Source organism: Parambassis ranga, chromosome 4 (assembly GCF_900634625.1).
Source record: "Parambassis ranga chromosome 4, fParRan2.1, whole genome shotgun sequence".
In the NCBI taxonomy this organism is placed as follows: domain Eukaryota; kingdom Metazoa; phylum Chordata; class Actinopteri; family Ambassidae; genus Parambassis; species Parambassis ranga.
The window spans coordinates 5,161,358-5,181,107 of record NC_041025.1 but is presented as its reverse complement, the minus strand read 5'-3'; the positions used below and the strand labels follow the sequence as shown (position 1 = coordinate 5,181,107).

The 19,750-nt window shown below is 40.6% G+C and overlaps 2 protein-coding genes across 6 annotated transcripts in view; both read right to left on the bottom strand.

The window, feature by feature from the left end:
- The window catches only part of LOC114434639 (uncharacterized), a 123,568-nt gene extending 111,328 nt beyond the window's left edge, over positions 1 to 12,240 (bottom strand). For all 4 annotated transcript variants that reach the window (XM_028403960.1, XM_028403963.1, XM_028403962.1 and 1 more), the window contains exons 1-2: positions 12,155 to 12,240; positions 11,854 to 11,935 (exon numbers count right to left, since the gene is read on the bottom strand). The gene's annotated coding sequence lies outside the window, so the exon portion shown is untranslated. The remainder of the gene's footprint in view (positions 1 to 11,853; positions 11,936 to 12,154) is intronic.
- A 2,557-nt stretch (positions 12,241 to 14,797) lies between these two features.
- Positions 14,798 to 17,928, bottom strand: LOC114434879 (uncharacterized). 2 transcript variants are annotated; one of them, XM_028404327.1, is made up of 7 exons: positions 17,697 to 17,928; positions 17,194 to 17,299; positions 16,602 to 16,736; positions 16,386 to 16,516; positions 16,144 to 16,280; positions 15,960 to 16,053; positions 14,798 to 15,881 (listed from the first exon to the last, which is right to left on the bottom strand). In XM_028404327.1, the coding sequence occupies exons 2-7, from the start codon at positions 17,285 to 17,287 to the stop codon at positions 15,504 to 15,506; spliced, it is 969 nt and encodes a 322-aa protein (XP_028260128.1). In that variant the 5' UTR covers positions 17,288 to 17,299; positions 17,697 to 17,928; the 3' UTR covers positions 14,798 to 15,503. The 2 variants fall into 2 exon arrangements, with proteins under 2 accessions (XP_028260128.1, XP_028260129.1); XM_028404328.1 differs by lacking the exon at positions 17,697 to 17,928 and having other exon boundaries at positions 17,194 to 17,611.
- Between the last annotated feature and the right edge of the window lie 1,822 nt (positions 17,929 to 19,750).

The following is a 19,750-nucleotide window of genomic DNA, read 5'->3' as shown; positions in this document are numbered from 1 at the left end:
GCATTATCTTGCTGAAACATGAGGTGATGTTCATGGATGTATGGCACAACAATGGGCCTCAGGATCTCATCACGGTATCTCTGTGCATTCAAAATGCCATCAATAAAATGCACCTGTGTTCTTCGTCCATAACAGATGCCTGCCCATACCATGACCCCACCACCACCATGGGCCACTCGATCCACAACATTGACATCAGCAAAGCGCTCACCCACACGACGCCACACACGCTGTCTGCCATCTGCCCTGAACAATGTAAACCGAGATTCATCCGTGAAGAGAACACCTCTCCAATGTGCTAGACGCCATCGAATGTGAGCATTTGCCCACTCAAGTCTGTTACGGCGACGATCTGGAGTCAGGTTAAGACCCTGATGAGGACGACGAGCATGCAGTTGAGCTTCCCTGAGACGGTTTCTGACAGTTTGTCAGAAATTGTTTGGTTATGCAAACCAATTGTTTCAGCAGCTGTCTGAGTGGCTGGTCTCAGACGATCTCGGAGGTGAACCTGCTGGATGTGGAGGTCCTGGGCTGGTGTGGTTACTCGTGGTCTGCGGTTGTGAGGCCGGTTGGATGTACTGCCATATTCTCTGAAACGCCTTTGGAGACGGCTTATGGTGGAGAAATGAACATTCAATGCACGAGCAACAGATCTGGTTGACATTCCTGCTGTCAGCATGCCAATTGCACGCTCCCTCAATGCTTGTGGCATCTGTGGCATTTTGCTGTGAGACAAAACTGCACATTTCAGGGTGGCCTTTTATTGTGGGCAGTTTGAGGTACACCTGTGCACTAATCATGATGTCAGATCAGCATCTTGATGTGGCACACCTGTGAGGTGAGATGGATTATCTCAGCAAAGCAGAAGTGCTCACTATCACACATTTAGACAGATTTGTGAACAATGTTTGAGAGGAATGGTAATATTGTGTATCTGGAATGAAGTTTAGATCTTCAAGTCCATCTCATGAAACATGGGAGCAAAAACAAAAGTGTTGCGTTTATATTTTTGTTGAGTGTAGTTGTCCCTCTGGTGGACAAAATATGCAACTTTAACACCCACAGCATGGTTAAGTGATGTTTTTCACCATTAATTTGCTTTTTTTAAAAAAACTTTACATTTTTCACTTGACATACGGCCGATACCGAAAGATCGGCAAATATCTCATATCGGCTGATAAAATCAGCCTGGCCGGTAATTGGTTAAAGGTAGGGTAGGCGATTTTGAAAACTCAGTGAGAGTCAGCCACATGCCCCTTTCTCTCGGAGCTCACCCCGAAGCCACGCCTCCTAACCAGTCTGTGACTTCGGCCATCATGCACGTACCTCTCTGATGTGCGCAGAGCAGGAAGAGAGCAGCCAACCGGCCAACTCTATGCGCAGGGGCGCCTCGTAGAATTGGCTGATGTTTTTAGCGTTTTATAGCTTCCACAGATGATTAATATTCTTCGTTTTAAAGCGAAACTGCCGAACTAATCGGTTGCTATCGGATTGTAAAGAGAAGTTACACTAATTTAACAAAAAGTGCATCAGAATGAACTCTCCTACCCTACCTTTAAGCTCTAATCTATATTAATCAAAAAGATTAACATACATTGAATGTATAATAATTCTGACAAGAAGTTTAGTAGAACAGATTTACTAGGCGACAAGGTTGTCGTTTTAGTAATGCAGTAATGTGTTCCCATTAGTGCATGCATTAAAGTACATTTTAATGTTTTTTTATTTTTGCACAGTACAAAACATTTTATTAAATCCTGTTTCATATTCTCACAATGGTTAAAAAAATTTACATGTTATGAAACAGGCTTCCATTAAAGATTTACCTTCTTAATTATACTGCAGTTATGTCACACTTTATGAGGCTGTTATGCCCAATGGTGTTTTTCCAAAGACATTACCCAACAACTCATCCCCAGACTATAAAGTCTATATTAAAAGTTGCCGCATAGTCACAAAGAGAAATCAAAACAATTGCAAATGCAGATAATTAGTCTGCGATTGCTAGAAATTAGGTCATTATGAAAACTGCAGCCACCCCCGCTGACAACTTCACTCTGTGATTAACTGTTAATAATGTTGCCTCCCTGCAAAAATTCTTTCTGTGCTGCATCCAGAGCCAGGGCCAAATAACTGCACGAAGTACACACACCGAGGGTTCCACAATACATCCATATAATGCATTTCTACATGTTTACACTGCCACATTTGTCAGATAACCACAGCGTCAACTTAAATCACTGAAGCAGAGGTTATATAATGATATATATTAACTTAATTAACAAACAGGTGTCAACAGATGCCATTCTTACTTAAGTCTCTGTGGCCCAATAATATACTTAAGAGATACTTGTCTTTAAACTAGAGTCACATTATTGTGACTTGGTGAGAAGTAAATGATTTCTTTTTTGTGATCACATAGAACATACAGAATATGACCACTTGGCTTATAACAATATTACAAAACAATATTGTAGGCCTATTGGCTATAAAACATCTGCATTAAATAATGGTATTATAAAATATTGTAATATAATATGTAATAATATTGAAAATAAAGTAAATTAAAGTTCTAACCATGGAGTTGTGTCAATGAAATGAAACATGTTAGAAATTAGGGCTGGATTGATATGTGAATTTTTTTAAGCAGTCATGGTCAGTCCAACAACCATCGACATATTAATGGTGTATGTGGTGTGTGTGTAGGTACTGCACCAGTGTGTGCTCAGGCAGTAACAATCATAACCTGTTAGGCCTGCTGCAGGCTGTATCCCCATGGTGTTTTTCTTGTGGTGTCTGCAGACCAAATATTGATATTGCTAACTAAATTTGCTGACTTTTTCATTTAATGTTCACAGCTGATGAAAATCTAATGTTTACTGAAACATTACATAGGATAAACATTTGCACAGAAATGACTGATGTACACATAGTAATCACTTTGTTACAATCATTAAGCAGCGCAGATAACAGTGAACTGTCCCACCCTGGAGAAAAAAACACATCTAGTAATAGAGATCTATCAGCTGGAAAAGGACTAAGCCAATCACAGTAGCCGGTCATACCGTCACCTAACTGTCCTAAACTTCCCACTGGAGTACATGGGACAAAACTTACTCAACATAAAACAGATGTCTTTGGCTAAATGGTCCCCTGAAATTCTATTTGAACGTGCAAAGTTCAAATACCATGAGTATAACTACACTCAACAAAAATATAAACGCAACACTTTTGTTTTTGCTCCCATGTTTCATGAGATGGACTTGAAGATCTAAACTTCATTCCAGATACACAATATTACCATTCCTCTCAAACATTGTTCACAAATCTGTCTAAATGTGTGATAGTGAGCACTTCTGCTTTGCTGAGATAATCCATCCCACCTCACAGGTGTGCCACATCAAGATGCTGATCTGACATCATGATTAGTGCACAGGTGTACCTCAAACTGCCCACAATAAAAGGCCACCCTGAAATGTGCAGTTTTGTCTCACAGCAAAATGCCACAGATGCCACAAGCATTGAGGGAGCGTGCAATTGGCACGCTGACAGCAGGAATGTCAACCAGATCTGTTGCTCGTGCATTGAATGTTCATTTCTCCACCATAAGCCGTCTCCAAAGGCGTTTCAGAGAATATGGCAGTACATCCAACCGGCCTCACAACCGCAGACCACGAGTAACCACACCAGCCCAGGACCTCCACATCCAGCAGGTTCACCTCCGAGATCGTCTGAGACCAGCCAATCAGACAGCTGCTGAAACAATTGGTTTGCATAACCAAACAATTTCTGCACAAACTGTCAGAAACCGTCTCAGGGAAGCTCAACTGCATGCTTGTCGTCCTCATCGGGGTCTTAACCTGACTCCAGATCGTCGCCGTAACAGACTTGAGTGGGCAAATGCTCACATTCGATGGCGTCTAGCACGTTGGAGAGGTGTTCTCTTCACGGATGAATCTCGGTTTACATTGTTCAGGGCAGATGGCAGACAGCGTGTGTGGCGTCGTGTGGGTGAGCGCTTTGCTGATGTCAATGTTGTGGATCGAGTGGCCCATGGTGGTGGTGGGGTCATGGTATGGGCAGGCATCTGTTATGGACGAAGAACACAGGTGCATTTTATTGATGGCATTTTGAATGCACAGAGATACCGTGATGAGATCCTGAGGCCCATTGTTGTGCCATACATCCATGAACATCACCTCATGTTTCAGCAAGATAATGCACGGCCCCATGTTGCAAGGATCTGTACACAATTCTTGGAAGCTGAAAATGTCCCAGTTCTTGCATGGCCAGCATACTCACCGGACATGTCACCCATTGAACATGTTTGGGATGTGCTTGACCGGCGTATACGACAGCGTGCACCAGTTCCCACTAATATCCAGCAACTTCGCACAGCCATTGAAGAGGAGTGGACCAACATTCCACAGGCCACAATAGACAATCTGATAAACTCTATGCGAAGAAGATGTGTTGCACTGCATGAGGCAAATGGTGGTCACACCAGATACTGACTGGTTCTGAGTCCCCAGACCGCCAATAAAGCAGAAACAAAATGCACATTTCAGGGTGGCCTTTTATTGTGGGCAGTTTGAGGTACACCTGTGCACTAATCATGATGTCAGATCAGCATCTTGATGTGGCACACCTGTGAGGTGGGATGGATTATCTCAGCAAAGCAGAAGTGCTCACTATCACACATTTAGACAGATTTGTGAACAATGTTTGAGAGGAATGGTAATATTGTGTATCTGGAATGAAGTTTAGATCTTCAAGTCCATCTCATGAAACATGGGAGCAAAAACAAAAGTGTTGCGTTTATATTTTTGTTGAGTGTACCAAATGCAGCCTGTGAAATGTGTCCTGCTTGTGGATCAAAGTGACAGCAGATTCTTCAACTGAATGCACTTCCTAAAGCAGAGCATATTGTCAGGAGGGAAACTAAACTAATTTTACAAAATATAAACTGGAAACTAATTAAATGTGTCACCAATCATAATCTAAATGTGTTGTGTTGGGTATTTGTGTTTGGTCCTAATTACAGACGGTGGACTATAATCTTTTTTATGTACGGTTTTATTGAGTGTGTTTATGTCTTGTACTGGGTCGTTTGTGAATGTTGCAGGGAGGGCCTCTGGTCATTGCATGCCAGCCTTTTCAATGTAATGCAAGACCTTCCTGAAACTCTTGAGAGCTGACAGTGCTTGACGTGAGCTGTGTTAATTACAGTAATGGCACGCATTCTCATTAAGTCGTTGTTTACGTATCCCGGGGCCTTACGGAGACTGAGTGGTGCTCGGGTCTGCTCGAGCACTGCCGCCTCATTGGTCTGCGTGGCTATGGCCTCGTTAACACAGACAGCTGTTCCTCCCAGCCACAGCCATGGCCAACATGACGAGTGGCGCCGGACATGCCGCTGAACACACCCTCTGCGGGAACTGTCAGAAATAGAAGGATCCCACAAGGCAGGAAAACGTCAATGAATAATCAGCAAGAAAGTATTCCTCGGGTTATGTTTTTTTGGCCCACCCCCCCCAAACCCCTCATGAACCAGCCGCTCCCCTTCATAAGGCTGTCTCATGACCCCGTCCTATCACTTTAAATTGGAGCAGTCAAAGATGCAGTTGGTGTATAATTCCACCAGCAACCTGTGGTGAAGAAACAGCTGGAATCTTACAGACATTAAACAGACTGGAAGATTCAGGCCTGTATTTATCAAACTCAAACAAAAATCTTGGACATATTCAGAAGATCCGAGTTTAATTATTACCCTGATACAATAAGTAGCAAGTGTATATTGTCATTATAATGGCCTTTTGAAAGCAGCAGGGAGTTGTGCTGTGTACTAAAAGCTAGGCTGAATAATAAAACATCATTTTTACTGTATGCACTTATCGCTGTATTCTACACTTTACTGTTACGAAAATGTTCTTCACATGTTTGTGACTGACACTAAATGTTTTTAGAGGTGAGAGGAGGCCTGATAGAGATGACTCATGAAGGCCAAATTACAATGCTTACTGGATGTAAGAAAAAAAAAATGGGACGACAACTGCAATTTTACAAAGTAGCATGGAAAAAAAGAGAAGACGCATACAATGGCTATATTTTATAAACGTCTCAACACTAACACCACACCAACAACAGCAAACACAAACCAGAACAGACTACAGCACTAGCTTTTCAAACATGTTATTAGAACCTCCACATAGCACAAAACCCGATTCTATGTGGAATTATGCTGTGTCCTTAAGGCAACCAATCAGAAAGCTGCCTCAGGTCATGGGCTTGACGAAAAAAAAAAGAGGATGAACCTGCCATGACATCACTCAAAGGTTTCTGAAGACCTGGTGTGGAAGGCTCCAGCTGTTGCTATGTGGGCAGTCGCCCAGTTAATCCAAATACAGGCAAAGAGGCCTGTCACTCAAAGCAGCGATGCCCTTCTGTGCATGAAATTAACATGGAGGCCTTTTGGAGTTTGACTCACTGCAACCGCAGAGGTTGCTGGTTGGTCCACAACAATGCCGCTGGCACCCATTATACATGTATAAAAATACCATGTACCAATAAAACATGAAAATCCTACCAAGCAGCCACTTTGATTTAGTTTTTATTTTGTAATAAATCGCTTATGTTCAAATAGCCTGTCATCTATACATAACTGAAAGAGGGTTGCACCGGAGCACCATTATAGTTGCAGATGTGTTCATAACATGTCAGAATAGTACCCTACTAATGCAGCATCTCTAAATGCAAGCATGAGAAACATAAATACTACACACCATAAAGCTAGATCACTACACACAGTGACACTCAACATGAAAAACCTACAGTTTTTAGTGCCTGTGGCAATCTCAGCATATTTCACAGTTAAAACATTACTTTTAAGACCACCATCATTTGCATGATTCTCATGGTCAATTCATCTGCTACTTTCACAGGTTACCCACAGGTCCAGCCCAGTGGTTGGGTGCCACTGCTGTAGCACTCAGTCCTGTTTCCATTCCAATTCCATCCCATTTTTATTTCCAGAGAAATACTGTGGTTCACATCCAACTATGTTTTCAAATGGCTTTAATATAGCTAAAGAAAACTTAAAGGATCAATCGGCACGATCGTGGCTGTAGATAAATTTATCATTCAATCTAAAATAATCAAGCACTATCAAATACGAGTTGGTAGAAATTGATCAATGCATTCTAAAATTCATTCCAATATTTTAATGTCTAGCTTATCGTGTCATAGGAAAGATGGCAGTGATGGCTTCAAGAAACAGTGGTTGAAATGTCTAACAAGGGAACTCTGCCTTTCCTCTGAGTGTGTGAAGTATAAACGCTTTAATTTTCCTATCATCACCGGGATCTAATACCAATCTGTATTCTTTATTCAGGCCGTCCGTGTTGCTGTCAGACAAAGCCTTTGAAAAGCCAATTCCTGAGAATTAAAGGAAAGAGATTAAAATATCATTAGGTGCTACATAATTGAATGTCAATTTTGAATAAACTTGAATTCAATTCCTGGTCATTAAACCAGATGTGGTATGCCTTTTTTCCCCCCCCAATCATACTTTTGAGTCCACAGATGAGAGCAAGGTACTAACTTGAAAATCATTAAATGGAGGGGGACTTTGTTTGGCTTTGGCATGCCAGACTGCTTTGATTCTGGCTCAGAGGAGAAGGGATGAGCAGCTGGAGGAGAGATCCAATTGAAACAAAGCTTTAGAAAATTGAAGGAAACATGAGCATAATAATATTTAATAATTAAATTCTCACAAACAATGGCAACCGAATGAAGTAATCTGCAAAAGTGTGCAACACCATTTGCATAATTGACACAGTCCCCCCCTCCCCCCCTCTCCTCCCTCCTGTAAATGAATGATGAAGACAATAAAAGATGTTGCTAAAATTGGGAACAATAACAGCAAAATTTCATCAAGGCCCCCATGCTCTGATTAATCTGCACTTGCAAATCAGTGCAGGCAAAAGAGAGAGTGAGAGAAAGAACTGGAGAAAGGGTGGGAGGGAGGGAGGGAAGCAGGGAGGGAGGGGGGGTGGCGAGATTGGGAGGGGAGGCAGGTGATTAACAGCAGCAGGGATTGCCGCCGTGGACGACGTGCCCCGTTTTGCTCAGCTCGAGGGGCACCACACAAACACCCCTTCTGCACAGCTGCTGCAGGCACTGGCTAGCTGGATCATCCCCCCAAAGTCTGAATGAGTGCAATCACTTGTTAATGTCATTAACCCTTACTACACTGTCTCCATGCCTCAGCACTTAAAAACCCATCATTTATCGCCCCCTTCCCCTCCCCTCCCCGCCACACCCAGAAAGTCTCGGAGAAGATATGTTGACTTTTAAAAGTTCCAAGCAGCTGATATATTGAGCATGATATCACTTCATGTGACATTCCTAAATGCGTCTAATCTTTCTCAGGCTAATTATTTGCTATCTGCCATTTTTAATTATTCAGCATGGAGGAACTGTATTAAATGAAAACATAATACAATGAGACCTATTTCGTATTCAGGATTTCTAATTAACAGTTTCTCTTTATACACAATTTCTATCTCTCTGATCACTTAGATAACAACTTTCATCACCATCTTTTGATGTTTACAAAATACAAAAAGCAGGCATCGTGGAGATTTATGCCGCATATTCGCCTGCTAATAACATTTGCATTTACTAGTCAATTAACTTGATTAAATTCATATTCCAAGTCTGATTTTACTTCGCTTGCACAGACAGTTATTGCTTACTGAATAAAAAAAAACTCAGCACAGACAAATGATGCAACAAACAAACAAAGGGAGGGAGATACATACGGTTCTATTAACCGGACTCAGATTACAAATTGCAACAATATAAACTGCGCGTGAAGTAAAGAAGATTTCCTCCTGCATTTCTTTCATCAGTTTGTTCACATGATAATTAGCATCTCTACAGACTTTAGCCCAAACTGAGCACATAGTAAGAATGCGTTGTTTTCCATGCATTCCTCCTCCCCATTATCACCCCTGACTCTGTATTCCCACAAGCAGCCACTATCTTGTAAAGTCCATGCAATTAGCAGCCTTTATAAACCCAGAAAACATTCATTTGATTTTAACCTCCTCTGTCCAATTAACAAAATGTAGGTTGGAAAAATAAATGGCAGACGCCTAAGCAAATTAATTATGTGTCCACCAAGCTGTTAGCCTGTGTGCAGAGAGCAGGGGCTGGCAATAAAGAGCTGGGCACACACTGCCATATGGCCGGTGTGAGAGCGGACATCATTTGAGGGGGTGCGCTGGTACACCCCCTTACATTCTCACAGATATTTATGTCTCGGCCACAATGGATATACAGCATATGCTGGGAAATGTGGCAGAATTGGTCTAATTTAAATATTTTGATCATTGCCGTTTGGATGATTAGTACTATTTTTTGATCCATCTGTAATCCTTTCTGCCATTTGTGTTAATTAAATTCTAATGTAGCATGGCTTTAAGCAGCAGTGAATTGTTTGTCTAAACACAAAAGTTTTCCTTTCCTGGACTTTGCAGACTGCTTGTAGCATGAATTATTAAAGGGACACTCCAAAAAAAAATCCACCCCCTTTGTGTTATGATGACACAATAGTTATTTTCACTTGTGTCTGTGACTTTTCAACTGTAACACAGAGCTCCCTGCCTCACACACTGGACTAGAGGGCAATAATCCTAAAGACTGCAATTCAGTATAGCTGACCTGTTGTTCCAATTCAAGTGAATCTGTGTTATTAGAATCAAAATCACAGCACAGAGCTAAACATTGAGAATCAGTACATTTGTTAAATAGCAATAAGAGGTGCAAAGCGAGTCTTTACTGAAGGTGATGTAACAATGTCAAGACCATCTTTTGAACTGGCTGCATCGGATTCCTCAGTCAGGTCTCATCAACCACAGAATATGACCAACATGGCCACCTAGAGGTGGCATAAAATAACACACAACATCTGGTGTCATTTTAAGGGAACAGTAACCTAAATCCTCCTTCATAACAGGATCGTGACATTAGATTATTGGCACAATAATCATAATTAACATAAATTATGATGGTATTATGCAGACAGACATCTAATCCACAGGGATCTGCTAACTGCACATTAAATATGTCTGATAACAGCAGACTGCATTTTAATCTAGCAGTTGTTGTGTTCCCAGCAACAGTTCTCACACTGCATTATACTACATTTATGCTGATGGGCTTTATCCTATGCACATGGTGGTTGAGTTATGGAAAACAAACACTGGTTAAAGGGAAGTAAATGGGGAAAAAAACAACTAAAAATAAGTGGTACAGATAAATAAGAGTTAATGTTTTTATTCACTATAGTCTTGTCACAGTAAGCCGCTGCAGGAGGTCAACAGAGACATGATTTCTAGAGACCAGACCAAAAGATCACATTACACGACAAGCTAGCTGTTGACATTCTATAACCAGCATACATACAGATAAGAACTCTGTTGCAGAAATTCGTATTCAACAGAAATAGATCTATTGTCCAAGAAGCAGGTGTAGTTTCTCTGTGTGGTTATGTATATACCCATCTTCGGGTTTCCATGACATCATCAGTATGCATACATTGAAAGGTTCATACAGTGGTGTTGTGTTGATGTTAATCTAGGGATCATTTGTCTGGCAAAACAGCACACCTTCATCCATACCAACAGCACAATTTCATGCCAAGTAGCTTGAAGCGTTAACCATTAACTCCGAGGCTACAATTAAAAGCATTTCATCAGATAATGCTTCCTCCACCAGATTAAGTGCAGGCAAACCACTGTTGACTATGACAGCTAGAAATAGCTCCAAGTTGGGTATTTATTGTAGCAAAATTTGCAGAGTGCAGAGACAAGCTACAGGCATGTAATGCCATCATTTGTCCAAATATACCATCACAACGGTCATAAACAAACACCTAATGTTTACATCTTGAGCAACATGACAACTTGTCCCACTATTTATTAGTAGCTTCCAATTTTTTAATGCTTAATGTGGAAAAAGCTTCCCCTTTTTTAAATCAATCTTTTGTAATGTAGGGTCAAACAAACATTATAACCACAGATGAGCAATATTTGATTAATCAAAATGTATTGCTTTAGTGAGGCCCTTTCTACTATGATGCACCATAGTATTGTATTGTTGGAGTCTGCATGTGCACAGACGCATGGCTCCAATTAGCAAGGATACATTTATAACGGGACATTACAGAAGTCTCCTTTGAATCTCTTTAAACTTCACGCACAGTATATTTCTTGGTTTTTTTGTTTGTTTGTTTTTTCTGTTACTCAGCCCGTGCTGGATGTTTTTATATTTCCATTCTGCTGAGAGCATTTACATCACAACACTGGAATTAGTTGTTTTTGTACTGTTCTGCTCTATTGTTTGGATCACTGCTGTAAAATGGGGAAAAAACATTGCATACATTTTATAAGGATTAAGATTTTTCCTCAGACTGATGTACTCTGTCTCCCTCAAGTGGCTGCTTAAAGCAACTGTCTGAAACCTTTCTGAGATGTACACTCAACACTGACTGACATGCTCCTCTTCTGCATGGTTATGTAGAACAAATGTTCACGTGTTTTGTTAACATTTATTGATATATCATTATTATAAAAGTTAAAAAAAAGAAAAAGTTTAGATACACAAGTAATGACCCTTGAATATATCGAGGGTCCAAAAGCCTAAAATAAATATCAACAGAACAATTCCAGTTCAGCACTGGGCATATCAATAAAATATCTATAGGCATTATATCTAGGCTATAATGTTTTAATGCTGCTGTTGCTTTTTGATGTAATCCAGTTTCAGTGAAAATACTTTTATGTTTACCTTTCTCCCTTTATCTCGGTCCTCCTCTTCCTCCTCCTCCTCCTCCTCCTCCTCTCCTGGCTTTAAAAGACGTTTTGTCGCTCTGCAAAGAAGAGTTGAATGTTATCAAACCTCACACCAAAGTTTTCCAAAGTCTTTGTCAACTTTCCGTAGGAGCAGGCTAGGTAAGAGTAAGCTATGTCAGCTAGCTGAGCTAACTTATTTCTGAAAGGGGAAAGTTATGAAGCCTTGGCTTAGCAGACAACACAACCACACGCCTGCATCTGTGTCCACGTTTCATTGTTCGTGTATAAGCAGTCACCTGTTGTACAGAGCCAACGTGCTAGCTCAGCCAGTGTTGTCGGTTCTTGCCGTCACTCCGCCAAAACCTGTCACGTACGGGCGCCGCCATTTTTAAAATTTGGATCCAGAGTTTGCGCAGTGGTGGCCAGGAGGTGGTGCAGGTGCAGAGACATGGATTTCCCGCCGCACTCGCACTGGTATTATCAGGATGTCTGATCCAGAATGCTGCAGTGTGTTGTGATGGTGAGAGGAAACTTGGTTCGAAGCTGCACATGCTCCATTTGTTCTACTGTGCCATGGATGTGGTGTGGGAAGCTTTAAAATGAATAAGTGAATTATTGAGTTTTTGTGATGCCAATACATGAATTATGAACTTATTAATATGGTGTCTTTATGATACAATGGTATCAAAAGGGAAAGTGCAAGCAAACTGGAAAGAGGTTGTGATGTGATGTGGCCTGGGTTTGACTACAGGTAGTGAAATGCAACGCCTACGGCCCAGCACTGTAGAATTATTTTTAAATAAAGTGTTGTTCCTATAACAACATTCGGCCAGCTGGCAAGCTTCCCCAACACCACCACAGGTCACCAACACAAGTCACGATATGGGCTTAAATATCTTCCTTGATTCCTCCACACGCACTTCGAAGCCTCGTCACAGAAGGACACAGCTTCTCTTCACTGGCTCGCTCTAAAATACAGAATAAATGTTACAATTCTTCTCTTTACATACAAGGCCCTCAGAGGACAAGCTCCATCATACATACCAGACCTGATGTTAGCACACATTACATATACCTAACCCTAACCCTAACAGAATGGCCCACTCTGAGAACTGGCAGCTCCCAGTTTGGGTTCAGGAGGCAGTCACCTTGTCAACCTTTAAGAAAACCTGTTTGATAAAGCCTACACATAGTCTGAGCCATAGTGTGAGAGGGCCTATAGTCACAGGTTTGGTTAGAGCAGGCTCGACTAACCCTTAAACATCATCTTAGATGTGCTGTGAGAGCACAACATGATGTGACTCCCCTGTGTATTGTCCATTATTCATGTCATTTACTGTCCCTCTCTTGTAGTTTTGTGTGTGTTTTTCCCCTCTCTGTATTTTTCTGCAGGTCATTTTTTTATAATCCCTCATGGACTCTTAGATCCTCCAGTGCCACAATCGAACAAATTAAAAAACAAATGGGCAGTTTAACCAAAATGACATTTTCATGGATTATATGCTTATCTAGACCACAGTGAACCACTGTAAATAATAATCACCTATAGTATACATTTAGTGTATGTTGTCAGGTGTTAAAAAATCCTTAGTCCTCTAAATAGAACAGAGAGCCAGTCAGGCATCAGTTATTTATTTAGATGTATACACATCATGTTCTTATATTTACTTTACAAGTGATCTAATATCCTAATGCACTAAATAATATTAGTTAAAATGGTATATGTTCACATACAAATGTGGCTCCCCCTACTGGACATGGATGTGACATTCAGAGTGTAGCCTAGCATTAATTCTCTCTGTGCCACGGTGAGTTTTTGTCATGAGGTGAGAGATGTTATGGTAAAGGAAGGTTTTGGACATTGGTCTAACATCAGACGTGTGTTTTTGCTGAGCAAGAATTGTCTGTAGAGACAGTGTTAGCTGTGTTGGTTGGTAAAGATGCAAAGGTAAGGTTGAGGGATTTTTTTACAGTGAAGAATGCAGAGTCATAAAAGCGCAGCTGATCATGGGAACGAGGCACACATGTCGGCTGCCAGTCATCGGCGGACCCTGGAATGAAGAACAGGTGTTGTCCCCCGCCAGCCACCAGGAAGCCCCGGCTAGCAAGTGTGAGCAGAACAAATCCCACCGGGAGGCAGAGCACAAAGAGGACCACTCAAAAAAAAAAAAAGTACACACAAGCTCCACAAGCTCCACAGACAGTGGCCGTTCACTGACCTCATTAGTCTTGGCACACACAATGAAGGTGACTAATGTTGACACATCACAGTGAAGTGAATCTCCTCTTATATCTTCCAGGTGACGAACAGCACCAAAGTTTTATTGTCAATGTTTAATCAAAACAATGAAGGGTTATTGAAACAGATGAAGTGATACCATCATGAATAGTGGCTGAATGCCTTATTCACTTAAATTCACATACTTCTGTTATATTCTCAATCAGCCTACACAGCAAAAAGTCCAGTGTTGAATTGACTCCCACAGAGTTGATTTCAACACTTTTCCAGGGTTTATATGGCTCCACACTTTCTGGAGTTAAATTAACACTTTCAAAATAGTTAAACATTCAACACTCTGTCAGAGTTAATTCTTTAACTCCAACAGTAGAGTTACATTAACACCTTGAGATTTGACAAATAACACTGGTCAGAGTTAATTTTTACTATTTGTATAGTGTTGATTTCACTCCTGAAATTGGCAATCTATTAACACTGGAACAGTGTTAAAAGTATATATAAATATATAAAATAATAATAATGAATTGAAACAAATATTCTTATAAATAACATTTATTTCTCCCTTTGCAGTCATCTACACAACTGAATTAAAACATTGTGAATGAAGGAATAATATATAAAGATTCATCTAAAACACAGTATGAGCTTTGTATATCAAATGGTTTATAAAACTTAAGCTCAGACATTTTTAATAAGCACCTTTCCTCACTTCGTAATACTCTGAATGCATGATGATATTCATCAAAATTCTCTGTGAATAGCTTGTTTGTTAGAAAAAAAATGTGATCTTCAACCAACAGTACATCAATTATTTGACAAAAGACTGGCATATCTTCTTCTAATGCACTGCATATGGCAAGTCCAGCTCTATATTCTACACCATCGATTTTAACCCAACTCGTTGAGAAAACTTCTGTGGATGACAAGATCATGTGAAACACTTCATTGTTGACTGGTACTTTCTCATCTCTGAGGGAAAAAGATTTTATTGGCCCATACTCAGTTTTTTTGAGAGTGAATGTTTCCCAGTAATATGCAATGGTCATCTGATGCTTCTTAGCAAGTGATTTAGTTATGTTTTTGAAATTTTTAAAAGAGTCTTTAAACACTTTATGTTTGGCTTCAAACCTCATAGACCACATATGTAATAAGGGGCCAATTTTCCTTATACAAGATGGGTAATGGATCATAAAATGATGTTTAGGTATCAAATTTTTGTGTGGATACAACTGTTTAAACAGCTTGTGATGGTCAACAATCAAGTGCTTTAAATATATTGTCATGCCATGAGTGAGGGTAGGTGAAAACACAATGTTCATTATTTGAAGTAACAACAGAAACAAATTCCAGTTTTCGTTTCCTGCAGGAATAATATCTATGATTTGACTGTTACTACCAAAATGCTTTCACGTTTTAAGCCATTCTAAGCATCTGACCAAACTTACCAATCCTTTGGTATCCAGGAATCTCGGGAAGGTGGAGAGGATATTATCACTTCTGCCTGGGTCATTAACAAGCTTCTGGCGGTAATGAAAGGTCTCTCTCATCTTCTGGAAAATCAGAGACTTGTCTGTGGTGTGGTTGAGCAAAGATATAGCTTCTTGACAAGCACTACCATCAAGTTGCCTTTCAACATTAACAGTCCTTTGGAAATTTGGGCCTCTTGGAGAAATGTCAGTAGAGGTATTTGGTGACATTGCATATCGTCGACGAATCTTCCTTTGCACTGTTTTCAGACGCCAAGAAATGTATCCTGTGTTGCTTGCAGCATCATAGAAGTGTTCCTGAAATGCAAAAAAACACTGTCATGCACTCATGCAAGAATCACATCAAAGTGTCATGCAAACACTAATGATTATTACATAGCCTTTGTTGGAATATGGATCCCTGAGGGAGGGGAACAGCATCACTATCCCTTTGGCATAATCTTCTCTGACTGCTTTAGTGGGGAGGTGCCTGAGAGGATATATTAAATTAGTAAACTAAGTTTATACAATGGCCATGCAATTATGTGGCACAAATAAAAGATTATAAACACACACATACCCATGATTATCAATCATGTGAGCCACTAGTATGTTGACCATTTGTCTTCTTGTGGCATCTGTTAGGGTTTCTGTTGTTTGGTACTCCTGCAGTACCTCTTCACCACCAGACTTGCTTCTAAGCACATCCTCAATCAACTAACATTAAATTGCAAAACAATGTGATAAATAGCTTTTCTAGAACCAAGAGTTGAAAACCAGGACGTGATAAGAATCAGAATTAGAATGAAGCCTTGTTATCACCTGCTTAGCGGACATTGAACGTAAATCCTCAATTCTCAATTTCTTCCTAGGGACCTCATCCATGATTATAGTTGATCCACTTGAACTGAAGCTCAAGTCAGATGCAGAAGACCTGGAGCAATCAGAGAATTCTAAAAGGAACATAAAAAAAATATGTTACCGTTTTTTTTCTTATAGGGTGTAGAGTGCTTTATCATAGTTAACTTAATATCTCACCATCATTTGAGAAAACTGTCAGCACCACATTGCCTTGTCCAAGAAGGTCACTGAAAATTTCAGCATCAACTTCTGTCCCTGTTGCATCCTTGAATGTAAGTTGTACATCAGGCGGAAGGCAAAATCTCTCAATGACTGCAAATAATCATAAGTTGAACAGAGAATGACTGTTAATCTTAAAAACGTTTATCCATAACCATATAATCATGACAGACCTAGCTCAGTTTCTCAAAATCAATTCCCTCATACACCCAAATTTGAAAATGAATGATTTAAAAATGTATATTATGTGTATATACAAAAACGTTTATCAGTTTATGCCCATTTATGAAATTTATGAGGCGTGACGAGTAATCAGTCTGCATGACTCGCGGTACAGCTGTCTCCTTCCCTGCGAGCAGCAGGCGTCTGCAGCAGCAGACTCCGCACGGGCAGACGGGCACCGACAAAATGTACGCGCACCGCTAGCGGGTCTGAGAGGAGGAAGAGATACTGGCACCTGACATACTCTCCTTACCCCTTTCTCCTCTCAGACCACAATTCGATTTTTTTGAAGCCAAACGAAAAAAAAAGAAAAAGAAAAAGTACATACCCTTTTCACTGAATTGTCCAAAGTTGAAGTGTCCTTCAACTTCATTCAGCTTCACATATTTTTTTTCTTCGCAGTACTTGACCTGCACCAGCATTTTACCTTGACTCTAATGTAGTTAACAAAAGACACGTGTTGGTCAAACAGGCTGACACATGTTCGGACCGTTTTTAGCGGTCCCTGTCATGTTCTACAGTTCTTCTGCTAAAAAATAATGTAACCATTAGCTCCAGTCTCAAACATTTTATGGAGTAAAAATATATATAAACCTTTGTTCTTTATCGTCTTGACTTAACATCAATTTGACTAAGCGTCAATTAGCTAGCAAGGCGAGCTAGCTAGCTAGCTAGCTGGCTTGCCTTGCTAGCTTTCACTACTAGCTCACCTGGACAAATTGTCTTTCAGTCAACAAACAAGGCTTACTACACGCTCCACATACATCGCGCTGCACGTACTACAGTTCGCAGCATCAATTTGTACCTATGTTAAAATGTAATTACACTTACCTATTAGAACGGCACCAGAACAGCAAAATGGAGTGGACTTGAGAATTTTGAGAAGAACGGAGAGAGGTACTGGGGCGGAGGCGGAGTTTAATTGTATCTCTGCAGAGTTGAGTTAACACTAATGTGATCAACTCTATCAAATAACTCCACAACTGGACACCATTTAACTCTGAATGTGTTGAAATTACACTTTTGGAGTTAAAATGAACTCCTAAATGTTTAACCCTGAAATTCTAACTCTCCAATTTTTGCTGTGTATGTTTGAGCCTGTGGGAGAAAACCGGAGAACACGGCGGAAAACCCACCTGGCACATGGAGAGCATGTAAACTCCACAGAGAAACGGGACAGCTGGACATTTCTTTCCTGTGAGGCACAGTGTTAACCACTGCACCATCGTGCCAGCCAAAGTTTGATGTTGTCCAGATGTCTGGCTGTTTTCATCTTCTCTTCCTTAAGACCTTCTCCATGTTTTTCACCGGAACAGCCATGTTCCACAGGACCAGAGCATGGAGCACATGGACAGCATCTGTCCATGGAGCCTACACACAAATGGACTGATTAAGTTTTCACAATCAGTCCATCAGTCCACAATCTGAACAACTAAAGGAGGCACAGCTCTGAGGAGCATGATGACCTATCACATGTGGTGTGTGCAGTCAGAAACATCAACACAGTCAGAGCTGTTAGCTTTAGCTTTTCAGCACTTTCTCTGGTTTTGAGGTGACCACTGCCTGAGCCCAAGGGTGCACAGGCTACCACTCCTCTCCAGCTGGTCCTGTGGTCATCCATTTGCCTCATCTGGTTATCATGGAAAGCTGTTGTCATGGAAACCCTGAGCCTCTTTGTGCAGACACCAAAACTGCACCTGTTAGAGGAAAATATCTGGTCTGCTGTCCCACAACTGACATGTCACTTGAGAAAGAAGAGGAGACCAAGATGTCGGTGCACAGCAGTGCTGGGAAACAGTGAAAGTTTTTAGCAGACTATGTTGCTATGGAAACTTGAGGAAGCAGTGTATGAGGAGACAATTGGCGGCATTGTTTTTTTTAAGGTTTTGTGATTATTTACTTTACCTTATCTTCTATTTTATATATTATTAATACAGAAAAGATACAGATCACCTGTTTTTTGGCACACAGTAGACAACACAATACAGACAAAAGATGTTATGCTCCAGTTATGTTCTGTTAAGGTTGCCTGTCCATTGAACCCCCTAGTTGTATTGATACAAAATAAAAGCAAATGGTCTTGCCCTATAAACTGGTCAGCAGAGGCCCAAACAGCATTCACTAACCTGAAAAGTGTGTTTAGAGGCCCAGTCCTCACCTATATGGATATTTCTATGCCATTTGTTGTTAACACAGATCCCAGCTACCAAGGTCTGGGGCAATATTGTCTGATGTTCTAAAGGGTAGCTGAATCACATGCTCCTCTGAGTGCAATGATGCCAGTTACAGTTCTTTTAAATTGGAACTGGTAGAATTAAAACACAAGACACAAAGAAGATACAGGACTGTGTAATTGGTTTGTGGTCTATAAAGATAAACACCCTGGTGATCTTCTGCAAACTGCCATGGTGGGAGTGACGGAGCAGAGCTGGGTGGCTTAGCTGGCATGTATTGATTTAAGACGTACTAAGCTAGAAGAGAGAATGTGAATACAGGCGCCCTCTCCAGGTACCCTACAGCAGATTTACCTGTAGCCAGGGTGGCAGGACGCCTAACCAAAATATGCCAGTTTAGCAGTAAAGATAGACTCAGATGGTTTTCTGTTCACACAACATAACAGCTGCAGCATAATTGCAGACGTAGTAATCTAAAGGTAATTTTATTCCCTCCTTCTCCTACTGTATGGGTAGTACAGTATAAACAATACAGTTCTCTCATTTATGTTATGGGGATTGTGATGTTGTTTTCTCACGATAACATTTTACACAGCACTTTTAATGATTGTTTGATTGGTTTTCATTGATGTTATCAACTACCATGTCGATAATAATAAATGAATAACATCATTGTTGCTTCCCATTTTTTCAGAAGGGGGGGTTGTATTG